At 32.6% G+C, this 24,790-nt stretch overlaps 1 protein-coding gene across 1 annotated transcript in view; it reads right to left on the bottom strand.

Annotated features, from left to right (window-relative positions):
* The window catches only part of Man2a1 (mannosidase alpha class 2A member 1), a 161,451-nt gene that overhangs the window by 77,895 nt on the left and 58,766 nt on the right, over positions 1-24,790 (bottom strand). The window contains exons 5-9 of the mRNA XM_076856934.2: positions 23,564-23,691; positions 16,428-16,601; positions 13,411-13,597; positions 9,538-9,715; positions 3,605-3,807 (exon numbers count right to left, since the gene is read on the bottom strand). Coding sequence (XP_076713049.1) covers positions 3,605-3,807; positions 9,538-9,715; positions 13,411-13,597; positions 16,428-16,601; positions 23,564-23,691 — 870 coding nt within the window. The remainder of the gene's footprint in view (positions 1-3,604; positions 3,808-9,537; positions 9,716-13,410; positions 13,598-16,427; positions 16,602-23,563; positions 23,692-24,790) is intronic.

Consider the following 24,790-nt stretch of genomic DNA (forward strand, 5'->3'; position numbering starts at 1 on the left):
AAACCACAAATTATTCAAAGTTTCAATCATCAAAGACCAACATGTTATACTGATTTTGGAGGTCCTTGTTCTAGAGAATCTTAGAAAGAAGTCAGCCCCTGTTAGTAGCTGACAATATAAATTGGGCAAGTTTATATATATATATTTTTTCCCAATATATTTCCATATATATATATATATATGGAAATATATTGGGAAAGTTTTATACAGTGGGAAAAAAATCTCTGCATATAGCAGAAAGAATTGAAAAATATCTCTTCCCTTCTGTTCTCCAAGATATAGACCAGGAACATCATCAGAACACGTTTATTCTTAATCCAGTACAATAAAAAGAGAAGCAATGTCCCAGAGGTTTGGGAGGCAGAGGTAAGAAGATCATGAGTTCAAAGCCAGACTCCGCAAAAGCAAGGTGCTAAGCAACTCAGTGATACCTTGTCTATAAATAAAATACAAAAATAGGGCTGGGGATGTGGCTCAGTGTTTTGAGTGCTTCTGAGTTCAATCCTCCTTACCAAAACAAAGAGAGAAATGATGGTAGGAAAAACTGCATGGTACTGAGAGTCAGATGCTGAGAGGTGCAGGAAGTGACATTCAATAGCAGCTCAGGGACAATGGCAAGTTTCAGTTTTAAATAACATAAAACAAATGAGAAATGAAAAGTAATAAATAGGATGTTTTTCTCATTTACCCTACAGAAGAAATTTAAAAAAAAAACTTTCAGAATAGATTGGGGGCAAGAATATAAAGTTCATGATTTCCACCTTTATTTTTTACATCAGAAGAGACAGTTCAAGATAGGTTTCTTTTAAGATAATGCTAAGTGAAATTAGCCAACCCTCAAAAAACAAATGCCAAATGTTTTCTCTGATATAAGGAGGCTGACTCATAGTGAGGTAGAAGAGAGAGCATGGAAGAATTGACAAATTCTAGATAGGGCAGAGGGGTGGGAGGGAAAGGAGGGGGAAGGGGATTAACAATGTGATAATGATGTGATAGACATCATCATCCAAAATGAAGACACAAATTGGTGTCAACATACTTCGTATACAATCAGAGATATGTGCTATATATACATGTAGTAAGAATTGTAATGCATTCTGCTGTCATTTATTTATTTTTTTAATCAAAAAAGATATGCTTCTTTGAAAGTGTTTTAAAAGGAGATATGGCTTAAAGGAGAGAAAAAAAGAAGAAGGTACTATGGGCTAAACAGGTTAAGCTCAATGGAGAGAAAATCAAGGCAAGTTTAAAAAATGTATCAAGATTCAGGAAAAAAAATATTAGAGATGCTTTATAAAAAGTGATGATGATTTCTCGAAATTATAGAAATAAATAAAAGACAGTAAATAATCTCCACTTTAAAATTCTAACACTTACAAAAATCATAGTATGAGAATCAACAGGTGGAATGAAGTAAAGGTTGTATGTATGTCCATATACATCCATGGCAAATATTCTTGGTTTTGAAAAGAGTACATACAAATATATAAACCAAAATATTAAACAGATTTTCAAAATATTCTTTATACTCTTCTATTTTTATTTAATTTTATAAATGATGAAATATTACTATTTTCAGGAAATAAATTTATTTGCAAATAAATTAATACATTTGGAAATTCAAAACTAGTGTATACCTTTTTGCTTTGTTTTGTTTTAAAGCAGAATTTTCAAAATAAATTTGTAGCTTTGAATATATTTAATAAATTTATTTATAACTCTTTTCCACTAAAAAAAATGCTTCACATTTAAAAATCACTAATTCAGTGGGCTGAAAGAATCTACATTATTTAGTACTTATTCTATTTCATTATAGAAAATTTAGAGTAATATGACATTCCAAGTCTCTAAAATTTATGAGCTCTATTTTATTATAAATATAGGATATATTCCTCTCTTATATCCCAAATACTAGTGAAATGTTGGGATTTTGAAATACTGTTACGAGAAGCATGACAAAAACAGACACTGATATACCAAAGCAAATTCTTGAAGAAATTCACAATTTTTATTAAAAGGCTTTTTAAAAACAGAACCCACAAGTATATAAAAGAGGATAGGTAACATTTAACTTGCTTCTTTTTTGTTTTTGCTATGCTGGGACTTAAAACAGAGCCTCATGCACACTAGGCAAGTGCTTGGCCACTAAGCTATACCTTTCTTCCTCTCTTCCTCTTCCCCTCTCTCTCTCTCTCTCTCTCTCTCTCTTTTTTTTTTTTTTTTTTTTTTTTTTTTGAGGCAGGGTCTCTCTAAATTGCCTAGGCTAGCCTTGAATTAAGTCCTTTTTTTTTTTTTTTTAAATTTTAAATTGCCCAGGCTGCCTTAGCCTCCTGAGTTGCTGGGATTACAGGAATACACTACTGAGCCTGTAGTAATTTGTTTTTTGTTGTTTCGTTTGTTTGTTTGTTTTTGTGGTGCTAGGGGTTGAACACAGGACTTTGTGCAGGCAAGGCAAGCACTCTACTAACTGAGCTATATCCTCAGCCCCCAAATTTATTTTTTAATACTAAGATTCATCATAAAAATTAATTACTCTACTGGGTTATACGCAGTGACAAAATCTTGGGAGCATCTGGTATAATTTAATTTTACCAAAAAAAAAAAAAAGGCAGAATCAATTATTCAGAATTATACTCCCTAATATGGTAGACATCTAGCTATAGACATTTAATAAGCAACTTAGAGAGACCCTGTCTCAAAATAAAAACTAAAAAGGACTGGGAATATGGCTCAGTGATTAAGCACCCCTGGATTCAATCCCTGGTAGCAGAAAATAAAAAAGATGAAATTAAGAATTCACATAATTCTTAATAATCCTCTATCACACCGATCACATTTCAAGTGCTCAGTAGTTACGGCTATCATAGTGCACAATGGAGAATAGAACCTGTCATTGGAGACATGTCATTCTACTAAACAGTAATTCAAATTTCTACTGGATGGTACTGTTTCAATGTTTTTATATTTTCTATTGACTTTTTAAATCTTCTCTGAATCAGTTTACTTTTTCAACAAATTCCTCTGCCTCTCCTATTGATTCTCATCCCTTTCAAATTGTGTTCTTCTAAGCTGAAAATAATGCCTACAGAAATGTGTTTCTATAAGGCTGGGGTTGTGGCTCAGTGGTAGAGCACAAACTAAAATAGAGCCTCTACAATTCTCCCATATATAAAATAAATCAGTTTTAGACTATGCACATGGAAACCCACTTTGGGCTGCTGGGTGGCCCATTTGCTTATCTGAAGCTTATCTGTGTTTCCAACAATTGGGTCTGCCAGATCATTGGCCTGCAGAAACACATGATGGTGTCATGAATACTAATATGGTATGCAAACAATACAAGAAAATTAATTAGAAAAATACAAAACACAGAACTCAACTTAAGAAAATTCAACTTAGAACAACATAAGTCACTTTTCCTTCCAGAACAAAAACCAACTGTAATAATATGATCACACTTTGGAGACATATTTCTGATTGCATTAAAATGTTTTAATTAGATTAAATGCACCATATAGCACTATATAAACAATATATATTATACTAAACTCTTAAAAAAAAGGCTATGATAATGTGAAAGAAATGAAGTTAAAGGTAAATATACCTTAAATGGGATTCCACGATTCTATCCATTCGCTTGTAAAAGGGTCTGGATGTAAAATAGCCACTCCAATAATGATCATCCCGGTCTGCATAAGTGAAAAAATCTCCACTTAGAACAGGGAACATTGATTGGCCTTTCTTTTTCATAGCTTCATCTGCTTTATCCACAGCATCAAAATAATCTGATAAAGTTCCAAATTGTATCTAGTAAAAACAAAAGGTTATAATTTAATTATTGATACCTTAAAATTGTTTACTTCTTATACTGAAATGAAAAGTTAATAATAACTATGCAAGCTGTAATTCCAAAATGAACATACAGTTCAGATTTTACAAAAATCAAAAATGGGGAAAAATACTAGTGGCTGTTTCTTTTACTTGCATCAAGTCCTAAATTTATCTAAGAGAAAACTTGAACATCTAAGTAGTCAGGAAATTAGGAGAACTATTTATATCTAAAAAATGAAAACTCCTTACATATCTTCAAGGTTTTGAAGTGTTAAAGAATTTAGGAAAATTCCTTACATATTTTTAAAATTTTTGAAGTGCTCAAAGATCCAGGCATGGAATAATTCCGATGAATGAAAGATGGATCACAAAAAATAAAAGATATATGTTTTAAGCAAAATGTTCCAGAAGTCTGGAAGAACAGTTTTGTTAGACACAAGGTATTTCATAGTTGCCTCTTCTTGACACCTAGGTGCCTCTTCTTGACACCTAGGCACCCACTATGAGTTCTTATAAGGAAAAAGGGACAGACTTTAAAAACAGGAGGTCATTTTAAAAGTTCATTTTCTCTGCACTGAGTGAAACATTACATGGTAAAAATTGCAAGGTTGACTGTTCAAATGAACAGGTGATTCTAACTAATGATATAAATTACCAGTACATAAATCCATTTTTATGAGTCCAAACTATTGTACAAATCGAAGAAAGGAACATTATACCAGACCTTGTAAACAGATATTTAAAAGGTACTCGTGTTAAAAATAGATTATAAAACAGATAATGTGTTTTTAAGTAATAAGATACTGATTTTATTATTTCTTACACAAGCACACACACACACACACACACACACACACACAATGAATATACTGAATATACAATGGCAAGATTTTAAGTCCTATCTCTACTACTTATCTTAATATGGCTTTAAGGATATTACATAATGCCTCTGTGTTATGGAAAATACAGTTCTAAGTAAAAAGCTTAGAATTATGACTGGAAAATAATGGTGTAGGTTTTAGCTATTACTTCTCTATTGCTAAGACAAAATTCCAACTGGAAACATTTACAACATGATAATAGTAAGGGAAATACAAGTTGTTACAGTCAAATTGTGTCATAATAAATTTCATTATAGCAAAATAGATGATTGCTACTAAATCCCTATGTTTTTATTAAAGATAAGCATTTTTCACTTATATCATCTATTCTTATTTTGGTTTCACCAAATACAGTGTTATCTTAGGCAAGTTCATCAATTAGTGCGCTTCAGTCTCTTTATCCTATAATGGGAATAATCAAGGTACCTACCAAAATGTTCAGAAAATAAAGTTAAGTGAAAATTAATGTCAAATAATAAAAACATTCAATATATTTTAACTCATAAGTATTACTGCTCACTCAACAAAATTACAAAGAAGCAGAATATAATTATGTATGCTTAACCATACAAGAAATGAGAACACAAATATAAGGAACGATAGCATTCATTTCCTACCTTATAGGTACAGACAAGCTCAGAAATGTATACACAATAATAGTGGTAAAATATTCAATGATCTAATATATATGAATCTTACTTTTCTCATCTATCTAATAAAAAAAATTTTTTAGACAATACAAATCCCTTTGAGTTTCAAACTTTAGGAATTCATGACATGACAAACCTGATAGTCACACTGAACTGTATCCTTTTAAATTTCTCAATTAATATTGGAATGAGGCAGGATGAAACATTTCCTACTTGACAATTTCTCAAAGTAATGTTCAAAAGTCTAGATAAGTAGTCAATAGCTTTCTCACAAACTTCATTTAATTTTTAAGGACTGAAAAATATCCTCTGCCTATGCTAGAATAGTTTCAAAAGTAAAATTTTCCATAATGTTTTCTGGTAGCTCATAAAAGTAAATATATAGGACACCTAAAAATAATCAAAGAGAAATATTTAAATGATTTTTACACCAAAAGGTGAAACAAATTCAATATTAAACATAAAACACCTCTATCAAAACACTATACAGGAAAAATAGTTGTTAAATGATGATAGATGGCAAACCAGCTGTCTTGGCTAGCCCCAATGTCATTTTTTTTTTTTTTAGCCATCTAAACTCAATTATGTGTTTGTTTCTTTCCTTTCATTAAAATAGTAAGTGTACATTCTCAGTTTGAAAAAAAATATCTGCAAAACATTCCAGAGATATAACTATATAAACTGTGTGGACAAAGAAAAAAGTCAAAAATTTCAAAGACAACCAAACCAGTCAGGATAAAAATTTTGGAGAAAGTCAAAATGCATCAAATGAATCCTACACTCTCCCAAATTTTCATTTTAGGGCACTTATCCAGTCATTACACAAGACATAAAAGTCTAATAGAAAACATTCCCTAACAGTGCAATTGATAATATTCATCGACTAATTATTAAAAAAAAAACTCTGTAAATGAGAAAAACATAAATTCTTCAATCTGATAAGGGAGTCTATAAAGTCTTACAGCACACATCATGATTGATGATGAAATATTGAATGTTTTTTCCCTTAGAAAAGTATGTCTACTCTCACCTTTGCAAATATGGTATTTGCAAAGGTGAGAGAAGACAGACTGAAAGTCATAAAGTTTTGGAAAAGAATTTTAAAAATACCATTATTCACACATAGATAACTCAAAAAGAATCCATACACTATTAAAACTTAAAAATAAATAAAAATAAAGTAAACAAATTTACTGGATAACAGGTTAAATTGCAAAAGCCAATTATATTATTATACATAGAATATACCATGCTCTTGAAGGCCCAATATTTGTAAAGAAGTTAATTATACTCAAATTGAACCACAGATCCAATGCAATGCCAACTAAAATGCCACCATTTTTAGTTTTTAAGTAGAAATTAAAACATTGAGCTCAACTTATACAGACTACAAAGAATTAAGAATAACCAACAGAATTTTGAGGAGAACTAAGTTGAAAGATTAATACTATCAGATACTAAGACCTTTTATAAAGCTATAGTAATAAAGACAGCATGAGATTAGTCAAAAAAAAAAAAAAAAAAGACTAGAGATTAGCAAAAGAAAGACTAGAAACAGACCCACACAAACATAGTCTCCCTTATGATTAATGTTGTTGATGTTGCAGTACAATGCAGGAAACTATGGACTTTTCAAAAAAAAGTATATCCTTATATGAGCAAACATGCATCTTGAGTCCCACCTCGCATGATGAACAGCATTACATTTCAGACAGACTACTGAATGAAATGTCAAAAGCAAAATAATAGTTTGTAGGAATAACTTCATACAAAAAGTATTTTTATGATCTTGGAGTAAATAAAATTTTCTTAAATAAGACATAACAAGCACTAACCATAAAACAAAATATTGTTAAATTAAGTTAATTAAAATTAGGAATTTCTGTTGATTGAAAGACAACACAGAGTGTTAAAAACATAGGCTACTTAACAGGAGACAATATTTGTGTAACTTTTTATTTGAAAAAAAAAGACTTAATCCAAAACAGATAAAAGAATTATAAACAGAAAAAAAAGCCAGATAATCCAATTTAATTTTAAATTTTACTGAAAGAATAAAATAGGAACTTCTCAAAAGAGGATCACAAATGGCAATAATCATGAAAAGAGGGTCAAACTTCATTAATCTCCAGGGAAACACAAAATAAAACCATGACATCTACCAAAAGCACACAAACGAAAAGAAAAATACTGTGACAATACAAAGTGTGTCATACAATAAAACAACTGATATGCTGGCATATTACTTGGCATTATCCACTAAACTTAAACAAGCATACACAAAATGATAAAAAATTCCTAATCCATTTTACACTCACATAAACTCATACATAGGTGACTAAAACATGCTAGATATGTTCAAGCAGCTTTATTTGTAATAGACAAAAAAAAAAAAAAAAGAGGGGGGTATACCTAAATGTCCAAAAATAGCAGAAAGAATAAAACTTGGTATACTCATCAAACAAATTAGAGAGTGTATAAAGTGTTAAAAACAAGTAAACAGACAGAAGCAGAAAAGTACACACGATTCCCTTCCAATACAATTTAGGAACAAGTGGTATCTTTGACAATAGTAGCTCCTATTGAAGGAGTCAGTGGTGACCAAGAGGGGACCTGAGGAACTGCTTCAGGTGCTATGACTGTCCTAGCCCTTGTTATGGTGGTGGTTTATAAAGGGGTTTTGAAGTTGGAAAAATTATCTACACACTTAGGGTTTGCACACTTCTTCTATGTGTGTGATACTTTAATTTTCAAAATTACTTTAATAAGTTGTTATAGTGGGCATACAAAGGAAGAAATAGTGAAATAATAAAATTAGGATGTAACTCTTCAGAGTCAGACAGAAGACCAGACCTTTCTATGGACTCCAAATCATTCTCCAGTACGATACATGGAGAAGATAAATAACTTACATAATACCTCCCCCTCAGATCAGATATTCATGTTTGAACTTTGCCTTTGAGAAGAATACACAGATGATTTAAACAGAGTCCCTATGTTCAGATCTCCCAAACTGGTAGAAATTTAGTTATAAATATCTTGAATAGGCTTAGTATTTGACTTAAGTTTATCTATGTGATATTACATAAGTTTATTTAATAAATTAAATTCTTACTACATAAACTGTGGTCTACCTCTAGCTTTCTAATTTTCTACATAATAATGTTGATTCCTTTCTATAGAATTTTCATAGATCTTCTGTCATATAGGTAAATATGTAAATATAACAAACATGTTGGATAATTAATTTTCTCCCATAGGATCTTAAAATTAAAAAAATAAAATAAAATATAAAGACTTGTTGACCAAATGTAAATATATGTCTTCTATGCATTTTGACTCAACACATTTTTAATGAGATAAGGAAATGCAAATCTATCCAGATATATTATATTATCAAATTATTACTAAATTTTTTAAGATATGATAATGGTATTATGATTATAATCTTTAAAAGTATCCTTACCATTAAGAGATAAATACTCAAGTAGTTACAGATAAAAAGTACATAACAACTGAGTTTTGTTCCAACATGATCTTGGGAGAAGGCTGAGACAACAGTGGGGCAGAGGTGAAAAAAGAGTGGTCTCAGTTGATACATATTGAAGTCGAGCCAGGATATGAAGAGAAGGGAGCTGTCTGTGCTATTCTCAAAACTTAAGAGTGCATTTCAAATTTTCCACAAGGTTAAAAAAAAAAGTAAGAACCACAGGCAAACTATTAATTTTAGAAATCTTCTCACTTAAGAAAAAAGGTTGTGTATTTTCTGGATATGAGACATTTGCAAAATTCATGATCTATTCATCTACAAATGCTAGTCACACTACTAAATCAGAAGGAAGCAACTATCATAGAGGAGCAATAAACTTTCAATGCTGGTAGAAAAATAGGGCATTTCTGAAAAATGGAAACTGCAACTTAGTAGGTACAGACTTTCAGTCACATAAAAGCAATGCCTCTATAATTCCCGAGGAGTGTTAAGAGTCTTCTTTAGAAACTGAACTATGGTATATGATAATTTTCCTCTTAATGAATTATACTTTTACATAAGAATTATATAGTCTAAGAAATGCCAAGATGCAGTACAAAGAAACTAAGAATATGGTGTTATAGCTTCAATGAACACTGAGGGTTCAACTTTGAAAACAGTATTATAAATAAATATCTTCCACTACCTTTACTCCCAACTGAGGTTGAGAATTCATATATTTAAAAAGATACTCATAATTCTTGAACTGTAAGTCCCATTCTGAGTAGTCAGTGTAGCGAAAATCATCTCCAAGTGGGGCCAAGAGAACTTTAGTACGGAAAAGTTTTGACTTCTTTCGATACTGATCTAGAATCAAAAGAGCCCTATAAAAGAATAGAAGAAAACATGAATTATATTAAGAGGTCAACAGAGCAACTTAATAAGAAAGTATCAAAATTCAAATGTATAGTACATTAAAGCAAATTATTGTATATTATCTGTATATTTAATATTTATATAATTTACAAGGCATATTTTTAATAAATCACACATTATCCACTTAAGAAATTATCCAATTAAGAAACCCATACTTTTCCAATGAACTATCTTTAGAGAAATATGGTCACAACCAGATTTAGCATGTTAATTACTAGGGCAGCAATGTCTTCCTGAAGCCTAGTCACAGCAATTGGCTCCCAGATAGCCCATGTTTTAAAATAATTTAGTCCAAGAAGACAAAGATTTCTCATCCAATCAACTTTGAAGTTTGCTTTGTTTTAATATCTCTTCTCTAATTTAATGTAAAATCTTTATAGTCTAATTAAACAGAAAAATGCATTTCAAAAAAGACTAATTGGCATAAATCTTTTTTTTAAATCTTTTTTTTATTGGTTGTTCAAAACATTACAAAGCTCTTGACATATCATATTTCATACATTAGATTCAAGTGGGTTATGAACTCCCATTTTTACCCCAAATACAGATTGCAGAAGAGAGCAGCCTGGCATAAATCTTAACCTATAACATTCTACAGAAAGTATTTCCTCTTCTGAAGAAAGAATAACAATTGGACACCTGCCATAAATAATCTGATTATCTGTTACAGTGTCCTTTTCAATACTGTTCACCATATAATGTTTGGGAGTTGAATAAGCTATTTTAGTTTCTATCTCCTCCGGCTCTAACCCAGGACTCAAGAAGTCAGTGTAACACACTGTGCTGATATGATCAGCTTTTATACTTCATATTCTAGCATTCTGAAGAAAACTGGGAAATGCTGAATTGGGGAAATGCTTGAGGAAGTCTGGGAATTCAAAGTAAAAGGAAGACTTATAAAAACGAAATTCAAAAAGCAGGTAACAGTGTAATTCATGGTGTTTATAAAACCAAATTTTAAGAAATTAGTGCTTAAATAACAAGTTGGGGTTTTTTTTTACTTAAATAACAAGTTTTTTTTCACTTCAGGGATTATTCAAAAGTGAATTGCAATTCACAATATAAAAACCTATGAAAACAACTCAAAGAATATCAGTAATAAGAGTCATTCTATAATAATTATTAAAAAATTAAATTTAGAATCCCATATGGTCTTTTGAAAAAAATGTACAGTCTCTGTAACGACTTTGTATATGTTAAATTTTAGCAATACTTTAGGGCTTGGCCAGTAAAGTATAACCATAATGCCCTTATGTAACATATAATGTTTAGTTTTCTAAGATTAGCATTTGGCACCATACTTAATCTTTACTATTAATTTACTCACATTTCACACTTTTCAAAACCAATTTTAGATTATTACTTACAATTTTTAAAAAGACACATGGATGTGAGATTAGCCACACAGATATAAGACCAAAAGTAACAAGAGTAAAAAAATCAAATATATCAACCACAAATAAAAGATACTATGATTGAGCATGCAACTAGATTCTTGAGGCAGTCAGCATAAACAAGTTTACTATTATATTTACCACAATTTCTATATACAGAAAAAAAGAGTACAAACATTAATGGTGTCCTTTTTACATCTGGTATCCATCCTAACTCTCAAGCTTCTGCCCAGAAAATACCAACAGTAGGAAAGACAAGCAACCATTCTATACCATTTGGCATGTAGTATGTGCTCACTAACTGTATGACAAACAAATGATGAATGCATTGACCAGTACTATATGTGAAGGCATAAAGATACGATTTGCTCTTGACTTCTTCTACTAAGAAATGTCAGCTTAATTCCAATCATCAATCCCCCAAAAAAGTTCCTTGAAACATCAAATTATCTGACATTCAATGGAAAAAAGCCAACTTAAAATATGACACCATACAAAAAACTAATGAAGAAAGGTATTTCCTTATTTGCAAAGTAGAGGAATCTGTTGCACTTAACATATCAAAAGATGTTCCTTATATATTACAGTTAAATCTCATTTTATTTAGGGTATTAAAAAGTGTCACTGAGCTGGAATGCATGTGTTATCTTCACTCATCACCAGGTCAAAAAGATATGTCTGTATACGAAGTAAATAGAAGAATTATGTTAGAACTTTCAAGAAGTTAAAAAAAAAAAAAAACACCAACTCATCCATATGTCCCCTGGTGCATGGAAACTACCTTCAAAACCACTGGAACTGACTGAGTATAGACATGCTCCTAGGAAGCAATTTGTGGAAGGTTAGATAACACAGTCAAAGGATTACACAAAGTGGCTTCTTTTCTAGCAATGTACCAAACACAGCACTCTCAACAGCACCCAAGAAAGAGAAAAGGGGCTCACAATACTTGTGGATACACTGGAACTCCCCAACTGAAACATCTGGCTAATCTTAAAATCAGCTCCCGATCCCTGACCACCTGAGCTGGAAGGAATGATGTAAATACGGGCAAATACAGAGGGCTATGTGCTTAGTTAGGTCAGGGCTCCTCTTACCCCAGACCTTCAGATCACTGCACTCTCTGTACAGACTAGCTTATTCTCTTACGCCTGACCAGCCTAACCCTAGAAAGCAGGCTGCTCATAGTTCTTGGTTTCATTGCTGTTGGAGCCAAGAAAATGAAAACCAGGTCAGCCCAGTCTTGGAGAATTTTTCAAAAGAACTTTGAAGTCATATTTTGATAAAAGGACTTCTTAGCTTCAAGAAGACTCCCATGCTAAAACACCTTCAGTTCTGCCACAATGAGGGGCTCACACTGGAAGATTTTCTTTATGACCAAGAGCTCAGTCAAGATTAAACCACCTGATCTCATTTGATTCCTTATGTGTATTTTTTTTAAGTAACTTATTTTTTAATGCATAGATTTGACAGTACAAAGATTTTAATGCATTTAAGAGGCCATTATTTTCTTAGCAGAGTTTTGTGTTTTTATATTATGATACAATGTTTTATTCAATTCATTATACTAATTTTTAAGTGAAGAAATTAAACTTTAAAAGCACCGAAGTTAGAAACTATAGGTAACTTGTTTTAATGAGTTGAGTCCTTCATTAGCACAATTGTATTCTAAAGAAATGTTTAATTTCTTTGATTATTTTACTTAAATAATGTCTAAGTATAAATATTCCTAATTAAAGTTTTCTATAAGTCAAAAATATCAGAAAGATGCAAAGCTGTATATTCATCAGAGCTGGGCGATAGATATTCACTATTATTGAAATTGTTACTATGGGAAGATAATTACACTCTTTATGTGTTCCATTTCAACAAATGTGTTTTTGTAGTTGAGTTGCTTTTCTTACCAATTTATACAATGGAGACCAGAAGTTTTATTATCAACAAAAGTATATGAAATCAATCAAACACGGTAGAAAGCTTTTATAAGGAGGGCAAAGGAGGTGATAATAATAGTGCATTGTGGGTTAGCCACTGTATATTGATCTTCTATTGTTCCATTTCCATTAAACTATAACACATAAAAGGCATAGTCAAATCTGGCATTTTTAAGTTGCCTTAGATCTTGTTTGAATGAATACTTAAGATAAGGATAATGCTGGCTGCTGAAGCTATTTATTCAATCTCAGCAACTCACAGCTAAGTAGCTACTTTATTCATGATGTTGTCTTACGAAATACATGTTTTCATACCTTCTCTGGACATTTTCAGAAGATATTTCTTCTGAGGGGCGTCCCCAGGGACAATCATAGCTGCCTCCAGGAAGCCGTTTAAAGTCAAACTGGCAGCATATTTTAGGATCAGGTCCACAAGTGTGAGGGATGTCATAGCTGTAGAAAGGCATCATGTGGCAAAAAATATCTGTGGCAGATCCCAGATCTAAAATAAAAAGCCAACAAACAAACTTGCATTTACAAAATATGTTTTCCCCTAAACTGCTCAATGATGCCATTACTTTATATGTATACAATGCAAGCTCTATCTTAAATCAACAGCCCTTTAACTACCACTATATATACCCCAGAAGCATTTAATAGCTTTAATCTGAAGGAAATATATATATCTCAGCCTCTCTTTACCTTTTCTATGTAAATATAGTATGGGCAAAAAGCCCCATAAAGAACCAGCATCTGCTGACCTGGAAGGATACCAACTGACTTGAAGTTAAAATTACAACTGGTTCATCCAAATTCATGAGGCTGTCTACCCCTGTCTCATAATACTTGCCATATCTGTCCCTTGCCAGGCAATAGTACATACTGGGGGACCAAGATATTTAGCTAGAGGGCCTGAGTGAAAGAGAAAACAAAGGAACTGAAAGAACAAAAGAAGGGTGGAGCAGGGGATTATGAAAACACTAGTCAAATGCCTATTCACCTCTTGCACTGAGGAGAGAAAGCACAACACAGGAAAGTTCCCAGAGTCTATCCTGATGTTCACCAAAAATGAGTCAAGGGGACTTTTTTTTTCTGGGTGTGGGGGGGTAAATTTCAAAAACAAAAACAAAGCAAACCAAAAAAAATGTAGAAAAAGAACACTGATTACTTATGGAGGATAATTTTTAATTAAAACCTCAAGAGCAGCATGTGTTAAGTTCTTGTCTTAGAAAGAGCTGATGCCCACCACCAAGTAAGACTTGACCACTTAAAACAGAGGTTAAAAGTGGTTATCCTCAGAAGTGTGATCCTGAGCTTTAAACAACTTCTCCTACCTTTATTTATGTATGGATTTCCAATTTCCAGAAATGGGTATTTACTGCTTTATAATAAAAACAAAAGAAAAACAAAAAAAAGCAACATTTACATTTCTAAAAAATAAAAATAACTGCTTCATGAGAACTAGAGTCAGTAATTCCAGGTGTAATCCAAGTTTCTCAGGAGGCTGAGGGAGAAGGATAACTAAGGCCAGCCTCAGCAATTTAGCGAGAACTTGTCTCAAAAAATAAAAAGGGCTGGGGATGTAGTCCAGTGGCAGAGCTCTTGCCTAGCATACCCTTTAAGGATTGGCCCTGAGTCTGATCCCCAGTGCTACAAAAGAAAGGGGGGGGGGAGAGACAATATAAGCTCAATTTATTGATATCTTTCAAAAAGCAACATGTTCAAATGTAACTTATATTCTAAAATATTCCAATTTTAGCTATTTAGTTAAGATAATTATCACTTTTGTAAATTTTTAAAACTATTAAAACTTTTATGTTTCTGTGTTATCAGTGGTTTTAATGAAGCCCATTCAAAGGTGTGGCACTAGGGATATTGTTCACCAATACTTGCTTTGTGCACACAGGTTACTACAAGTCCCAGAACTGACAGAAACTTCCTCTTCCTTTCTCCTACAGATGAAAACATACTCATCATCCACCTACCTTGCCTTATACCTCACTACTTAGCAGTTCATATATACATTTAATTTTATCCACTGCATTTAATTGGGCCTGCATTTTATCAAATTAGACAATAACTTCCTTACAGGAAAGGATGTTTTCTATATTTCTTCCTTGCACAGTATTAAATACATCAAAGTATTCAATAATTTCTTACTGATATTTATGGGCAAATTAATAATCCTTTGTTTTTCAAATGCTCCTTTGCATTCAATGAGACTACACAGGATATAACCCCTTACAAATTCTTGTCCTCCTTACAGGTTTAATTTTCCAGAATAAAAAATTACATAACTAGTTGCTTTCTTTATTGAAAAAAAAAACAGCAGTTATGTGTAATAAAGTTATTGTCTAGATATACAAATGATTTTTCTGAAACACCTAAGGAATATAGATTATATAGGAAAGAAAGTATGATGTAATGTAGAAATTTCCTAACATCATTTTAGCAACAAAATCTTGTTTTCAAGATGAAATCTTACTGAGAAGTTAATGCCAGGGAGTTAGGAGCTTGGGCTTCAGGATTGCACATAACTAGATCTAAACCTCTGTTACCCATAACCTGTTTGACTTTAGCAAATGGTTTCACATAGTTAAACCTCCATTTCTTCACCATCAAAAAGGGATAGTAATGAATGTAACTTAAAGGATGGTAATAAAGGCTAAATAAGAGAGGAGATATAAAAAGCATAGAATAAAGTATGGCCTACAGTAAAAAACCAATAAATACAAATGATAATCGGGGATTGGGAGAGGAAAATCCTCCCACTAGGCCATGGTTCTGTTTCCTCTGCCTCAACAAAGGCCAGCAGAAGCATGTCCTCAAACATCTGCATGCCTGCAGAACAGAATGAAAACAGACACTACAGACAACATGAAGGCTCTTCCAGGAGGACAGGATTAAGGTTTTCAAGGGCAATTCCTACAAGGTACAGAGACAAGAAAGGCAAAAGGAAGGACACAGGCTGAATATGAGACAAAAGACTAAATAGCAGTTCTCATGCATGTTCAATTTTGTGATAAAGCATATGCTTTTTAAGCCAGAAGCAAATGATAGCATTATTGGCACAATACTACTCTTTGTATTCCATACTTCCTTTAGACATAATAAAGATTCAATGATCTATGAATAAACATAAACATCACTGCTTAAAAGAATCTTGACACAAACATCTTGGAAAGTAACTGTAATAAGAGAATGACCATCTTTAGTCAATATGAATTTTAATAATGACACTGAATAAAACCAACAATGTCATGAGTTTATAACCCTTGTGAAACAACATCTAGGTCAAATGTGATCTTCTGCTTTCATCAAATCCTACATACCCCAATTCTGTCTCCAAAAAAACTCCAGTGTTTTATGCTGTGCAAAATGTTTTTTAACTGCATAATGAACTCTCTGGATAAGCATATGTGAAAATCCAGCACGTTTTAGAAGATAAGCCATTGTTGGTGAATGTCCAAAAGGGTCAATGGCCCAACCAGAATGAGGTTTCACGCCTGTTAAATAAAGAAAATAAGTGTTATATTTTGAAATTGATAAGTGAAATGAAATAAAAACAAGTCACAACACACTCAGACACATCAGAATTCTATGGACTCCTAGGTTATGAGTTAGAGGATCTACTTGACATCACCCTTTGCAAAGTACTCCCAGTAAGACTCCCCACAGGGAGGAAGCTGCCACTCATGTCCACCAAGGCAGGGAGATGGTCACTGAAATTCATTAGATGGAATTGAAATAAGCCCTCCGCCATCTCATAGCTATTATAAAGCCACTGCCATTCACCTGAGTTGGACAGACAAATAGGACCAAAGCTCTACCCTCAAGGATCTCAGAGTGCTGTTATCTGTGGAGGGGGACAATCCAAAAGCACACTGATCTGTCATTTCAATTTATACTTCCCAATCTCCACATTTAGAACTTTTTGGTCTGTCATTTATACTTTACACAGCTACAAATTATCTTAGTATATAATGGTAGAACTGATCAGAATAATTATTTATCATATTTCACATTTTGAAGCTGTTGCTTTTTCTCTAACTTAAGAGGGGGATCAATAGAAATTTTTACACCTGGATCATATCAATTATAAGAACCTTCAAATAAAGCTATATAGTTCACAGATAAAAAGTAAAATAAGTAAATAAACAGGTTATAGTTGAGATATTTATTCATTGACCATTATACAAATCTGATCTTTCACTTATGTAGGATTCTCAAATGAGACTTCTACTCATATAAATTAGATGCAAATTAGATAGTACAAATAACTGTAGAGAAATTTTTAGCATTATCAAAAAAGGCCCTGTAGGCATGGAATTTTACTGGTAAATCCTTTCAAATGTCCATAAACTTCATGGAATATAAAGAAAAATGCAATACTACCTAACTATTATATTAAGTATCATTAAACCAATAAATAATTCATATAAATGTAGCACATTAAGAAAGAAAACTAATCTCACTTATGAAAACAGATATAAAAATCATAAACAAAAAACACTAAACAGATTGAACTCAATAGCACCAAGACCAAAAGGGATTTATCCCAGGAAGTCAATGACTTTTTAATTGAGCAAACAGCTATCATATTCATAGAACAAATTAGACAAACCACATAATGTTAATAGATGTCTGAAAGAAATCCAGTAACATTTAATATGCACTGCTACTTGAAAAATACTAAAAAGAGAAGAAATTTCTCAATGCTATAAAAAATACCCACCATAATAGATAATATACTTAGTAAAGCTAAGCAATTTCCTTTAAAAATCTGAAACAAGAAAAGGCAAATAGCACCATTGTCATATGTCACTATTATACCTGATTTGAACAATGTAAAGAGATATATGGAGAAATATGGTCTAATCCTAAAAATATTAATAGGGGACACATTTTTCATTTTGTAAGATATACTTATAACAATCAATAATAAATTAGTAATGGTAAAATATTAGTAATGATAAAAAGTAAACTTTCTAGGAGATTTACACACATAAATACAAATCCAAATTTCCTATAATGGTATTAAATGGATTAAGAAAATGAGAAACTAAAAACTAAGAACTCATATTCAGAACATACAAAGAACATCTACAACACACAAAAAACAACTCACTTGAAAAGAAAAATGGTAGAAGACTTAGAAACTTCAAAATAAGACAAACCACTGGTCAATAAGCATAAGAAACAGTACCTGACATCATTATTCACCAAAGAAATGCAAATTAAAACATTAAAATATCACTGTATTTCCACTAGAATAGTTAAAACAAACAAAAAAAAAGATTAACAATGTCAGTAAGAAAATAAAATGGCGGAAATTCTAATTCATTGATGGTGGAATATAAAATAGTAAAACCACTTTGAAAAACTCTTCCATAGTTACCAATAAGTTAACACATATCTACCCTAGAACTCAGAAATTCTATACCTAGTATTTATCCATGACAATAAAACATATACCCACAAAAAGATGTGTATGCAAAATGTTTACTGCATCATAGGTCATAATAACTAAAACCTAGAAGCACCCCAAATGTTTGACAGGAAACTGAATAAACAATACTATTACTAGTCATCAAAAAGAATGAATTACTACCCAGTCATCAAAAAGAATGAATTACTGAGATAGACAACAAAACAACTATTATGGCTTAGATATGAGGTTTTCCCCCAAAGCCATGTGTGAAGCAACACAAGAAGGTTTAAGGCTAAATGACTGTGAAATGATTGAGAGCCTTAACTCACTCAGCGAATTAATCCCCAGGTAGGCTGGTAGGGTGTAGCTGAAGAAGGTAGGCCATTAGGGGAATGCCTTTGGGGAATATATTTGTTGATCTGAGCATAGTTTCTTTCTGTTTTCTGAACATCATGTGAGCAATCTTCCACCATGATCTTCTGCCTCACCTCAGGCCCTGAAGAATGGAGCCATCTCTATAAACCGAGACCTCTGAAACCATGAGCCCCCAAACAAACTTTTCTTCCTCTAAAATTATTCTTGTGAGGTCTTTTAGTCATAGCAGCAAAAAAGCTAACTAAAACAAAGATGAATCTCAAAAAACAATGCTGGTAGCAGTATATACGATCATATATGCACCAGGCATGATGACACACACCTGTAATACAGCCATTTGGGAGGCTAAGGAAAAAAGATAGCAAGTTTAAGGTCAACCTCAGCAACATAGTGATACTATCTCAAACATTTTTTTTTTTTTTAAGGGCTGGGATGTAGTTCTGTGGTAGAGGATCCTGGGCTCAATCCCTACTATGACAAAAATAAAAGATCACTATATATAAATCAACTGTGTTTCTATATTCTAGCAATGAATATTTCTAAATAAAAAAATTTAAAAGCATCCCATTCATAATGGGAGCAAAAGGAATAAAATACACAGGAACAAACTTAACAAAAGTTTCAAGACTTTTATACTAAAAGCTATTTTAAAAAAATAACACGGAGAGAAATTAAAGATCTACATAAATGGAAGGACATTCCATCTTCAGGTATCCTCAGATTAAACTGACAAATTCAACACAATAACTACCAAAATCTCGAGATGGCACTATGCAGAAATTAATAAACTTATCCTAAAATCCAAATTGGAAAAAAATATCAAAAGACCCTTAATAGGCAAAATAAGCTTAAATTAGAACAAAGTTGGAGAACTCATACTTCCCAATCTTAAAACTCACATACACAAAGCTACAAAAATCAAGACAGAGTGGTATACTGGAATAAAAACAGACAGAAAATCAAAGGACAGCTTTATAAGCCCCAAAATAAGCCTTCACATTATGATAAACTGATTGTCCACAAGAGTACCAGGACAATTCAATGAAGACCAAGCAACAGGAATGTTGGGACAAGGGCTATCAACATGCAAAGGAATGAATGTGCAATCCTACTGGCTACAATACACAAAAATTAACTCAGAATAGATCACAGACCTGATAACTAAAACCATAAAGTTATTTAAAAATGATTTCTAACTATGACAACAAAAGCACAGGTGACAAAGGAAAAAATAGGTAAACGGAACTCCAGAATTAAAAATTTTGCCAGGTGTGGTGGTGCACACCTGTAATCCCAGTGTCTTAGGCGGGGGTTGAGGCAAGAGGATTGCAAGTTCAAGGACAGCATCAGCAATTTAGCAAGGCTTTAAGCAACTTAGTAAGACCCTGACCCAAAATAAAAAATAAAGAAAGGGCTGGGGATGAGGCTCAGTGGTAAAGCTCCTCTGGATTTAACCCCAATATCCCCCACCAATTTTTCGCCCCTAGGCATAGTAGTGCCTGCCTACAATTCCAACTACTCAGGAGGCTGAGGCAGGAGGATCATTTGTGCCAAGGAGTTTGAGATTAGCCTGAGCAACATAGCAAGACCCCATCTCAAAACAAAACAAAACACACTAGGATGACTACAATTTTTAAAAAGGCAGTAACTGATGCGTTTAAAGATAATGGAGAAAGGAGAACCTTCTATTATTGATGGAAAAGTAAAATGATGCAGCCATTTTTGAAAGAGTGTCACTACCTTAAAATGCTAAACATAGAGTTCCCATATGTCTACTTCCATTTATATATACAAAAGATATGAAACCACATGTATACTTTTATACAAATGTGTATCGCAGTATTAATCATAGTGATCAATAAGGAGAAACAGCCCAAGTATCCATCAACTGAAGAATGGATAAACTAAAATGGTAAAACAACAAAGTATTATAGAGCCATATAAAAGAAAGAAGCACTGATACAGGCTACAACATGAGGGAGCTTTCAAAACATGCCAAGAAGCCAGACACAAAAAGTCACGTATTGTATGCTTCTATTTATGTGAAATGTCCAGAACGGTCAAATCCACAGTCAGCCCTCTGTATCCATGGGTTACACATCTGTGGACTCTACCCATCATGGATCAAAAATATTTTAGAAAAAAAAATTATATCTATACTGAACATGTATAAACTTTTTTCTAGTCATTATTCCTATAAAAATTATTTACATAGCATTTATATTGTATTGAGAATTAGAAGTTAATTCAGAGATAGTTTAAAATATAGGGGAAGAAACTCATGCAAAGGTTATATGCCATTTTATTTAGGAGACTTGCATTTTTGTATCTGTGAGGAGTTCTAGAACCAATCTCCCACAGATATTAAAGGGGGACTATCTTCAAAAAAGTGGATTAGTGGTAACTTGGGCAGGAAACAAAAGAAATTAGAAAGATGATGGGTATAATGTTTCTTCCGGGGGATACTGAAAAGTTCTAAAAATAAGGATAAGGGTCATGGTTACATAACTCTGAACATACCAAAAATCACTAAACTGTGTACTTTAAATAGGTGAGTTTTATGGCCTATAAAACATATCTCAATAAAGTTGTAGGGAAAGAACTAAACTCAACAAAAGAAACTAGATCCAAAAGAGTATACACTATTTGAGTTCATACATGTGTTATTTAACAAGCAAAACTCTGCAGTGATAGAAATCAAAGAGCAGGTAAATGTAGGGGAAAGATGAAGACATGAGAGAACTTTGCTGGGATAATTTTTGAAAAGTGTATCAAATGGGTATATACACTTGTCAAAATTCACTGAAGGTCATATTTAAGATTTATATATTATACTTCATACAAATTATACTTCAAAAAAGCTAAATATAAAGAAAAAAATCTGCAACTGAGGTTTATAAAGTGAATATTCTTGACTTATGACATAGGTCAGTATTTAAGTAAAGAGACCACTGAGTATACAGGATCTCTAAGACCACCCCTAGCTTTAGAGATTTGTTAAGAAAACTTACAGGTCTCAGCATACTGTCCTACTCAGAACTATGATTTACTACAGAGAAAGAATAAAGAATGAAACCAGCAGAAGGAAAAGGCACATGGAGCAGAATCCAGAGGAAACCTGACACGGCTTCTAACGTTCCTCTCCCCCGTGGATGCACACAGGTTGTGTTTAAATCTTCCAGCACCAAATTGTGACAAAATGTTATCAACCAAGAAAACTCATTAGACACTCAGTATCCATTTCCACTGGGAGATGGTCATTTAAGCACCCTCTGCCTAGGACAGTAAGATTCCAGACACCCAGAAGGAAATAATGTTTAGCATACAGTGCATAGTTTGCAGTTTAAAACCAGTGAGCCACTCTTACCATTCAGGAAATCCATGTCCCCAGTGAATGCCAAGGACCAACCAGTCAAGCAAAGACTAAACTATTAGTTTAGCAGTTCTGTAGTCTTAGAACTGCTATTTTAACTGTTTTTTCCATGGGTATACTATATGCAATTTATTCTCAAACATTCTAATAATAATAACCACAATAATACTGAGAATAATAATATGAAGAAAAACAAAACAAAGGTGCCAAATGATAATCTCTGAATCTTCATGAAGAAGCAGTTCTTTGCAACATTTTCACAACTTTTGTTTAAATATGAAAATGTCAAGATAAAAAGTAAAGAAATAGTTACTAGAGCAAAGGATTTTATACCTTGTAGGGGGAAAAGACTTCTAAATAACAAAGTATCTAGAAATAATTTCAGTAAAAAACATTTATGCTTACTATAAATAAAACTATAAAATTACACTGAGAGAAATATTTGAAGAGTCACATATCATGTTACAAAATGCAAATATTAGATTTCAAAAATATTTCAATTAATCCTAAATTTTTATGAGATATAATGGACATCTGACATTATCAATCCAGTATCCTCTGTCTCACTTCTTGTGGTAGATTTTTTCTTAACTAGAAATATTCCATGGGGTCATTCACATGAAGGACCTCTGCCCCCAGGTCCTGACCATAAAATGACTATGGCTCAGGGATTCTAGCTCCTATACTTCTAGACACAGTAACTGGCTCAGGAATAAGTCCCTGACCCAAGTTGGACCAATCAGATAAAAGTTGAAAAGAAAATTACTTTTCCTAGTTACTAGCTTGAAAAATGAGTCTCAGGTACCTAGGGTCATCTTATATACCATGCAATAAAAGTCAGGAGAAGACCAAAGCACAAACAGGCAGTCCCAAAGAGATGATACACAGACAACATATTTTTTGAATTCCCAGATCCAGTCTTACCTGAAGCTACTATCTCTCAAATTCTGATTGACATTATTAATATCTTTATTGCTTTGGTGTAAAATAATAATAGGTTTTTGCCTCTTATGATCAAATCTTAATAAACAAAAAATCTAAAAATAACAAAATTAATACATAAAATAACAGATATACAAGGTAGCATACACTAAACAATTATATACTATGGTATAGGTATAGACCTGTATACAATATAACTATACCAAGAAATATTATAAATTAATGAAGAATAAATCATTCAACAATTATCATTACTATTAAAAAAATAAAATGAAGCTTCATCTCAAATTACCCTAATTTCATTACCCAAAATAGCCCAAATGAAAGCAGAAAACACCAACACATACCTAGATGTTTTTCCAGCCATTGATGTCCTTCAATTAGCTGGTCAATTAAGGCAAAATAATGTGAAGTAGCTTCATCAGGCATAACCCAGCCACCTGTCACAACTTCAAACTGACCTGTTTGCAGAAACCTAGGGAGATGATAAGATATTAACAAATATAAGTTCAAATAAAAGTAGAATAAACATTGTAAAACAGGCTTTAAGTGTAGCCAGAATTTATTCTGTGAAAAAAAAAATTTACACCAATGAATGAATTTCAATTTTAGGGTTCCAGTGATAAAGCATCCCTAGTAAAGTGTCTTAGCTAACCATCCCTTCCCTAGGCAAGGTCATGCAGGTCACTTTGGAGGCTCCTTTCCCAAAGGGTATAATTTCCCACACAGCTGCAAAGACTTAATCTCAGGAGCCACATATAATTTATTTCTGAATCCTACAAAGTATCTAGCAAGATGCTTTACTCAGAGTACATGCTTGATGAGTATTTACTGGAGGGCTATTTTAAGGATAGAATTTGTTTCCATATACCTATACCAAAAAAAAATAATATTTACCATAGTACTTATGACACTGAGAAGTTAATGAAGCAAACTACTCAAAAATAAGAATTAGCCAGGTATGGTGGCACATGCCTGTGATCCCAGCAGATAGGGAGGCTGAGACAGGAGGATCAAAAATTCAAATCCAGCCACAGCAATGGCAAGGCACTAAGCAACTCAATGAGACCCTGTCTCTAAATAAAATACAAAATGGGGCTGAGGATGTGGCTCAGTGGTTGAGTGCCTCTAAGTTCAATCCCCGGTACCACCCCCCCCCCAAAAAAAATGAATTAATGCACTTTGCTCTAGATTTAGTCTGAATGTAAGCTATATTATTTATTTTTCCTTATTGGATGAAAAGCTCAAACATTATCATTATTTGTCTACTGACCTTTGCCATAATACCATACAGGTTAAAGATCCCTAGCCTTTGTAAAATTGAATTGTTATAAGAAAAGTTTTTCTGAGAAGGAAAAAAAAACTATTAAAAAATTTTTGAAAAGTGCCAAAGCATAAAATTAATAATTTAAGCAAATATCTTAAGCATCACAGACAGTTTGCAATAAAGTGGTTTGGACAATGGTAAAATTTCAGATGAAGCAAGTATACATCTCACTGGATGCACACACCTGACAGTGAAATACCAAGCCAAATTTACTCAAAGCACACCAAAGTCACAAAAAATACGTATC

This window comes from Callospermophilus lateralis, chromosome 5 (assembly GCF_048772815.1).
Source record: "Callospermophilus lateralis isolate mCalLat2 chromosome 5, mCalLat2.hap1, whole genome shotgun sequence".
Lineage (NCBI taxonomy): Eukaryota > Metazoa > Chordata > Mammalia > Rodentia > Sciuridae > Callospermophilus > Callospermophilus lateralis.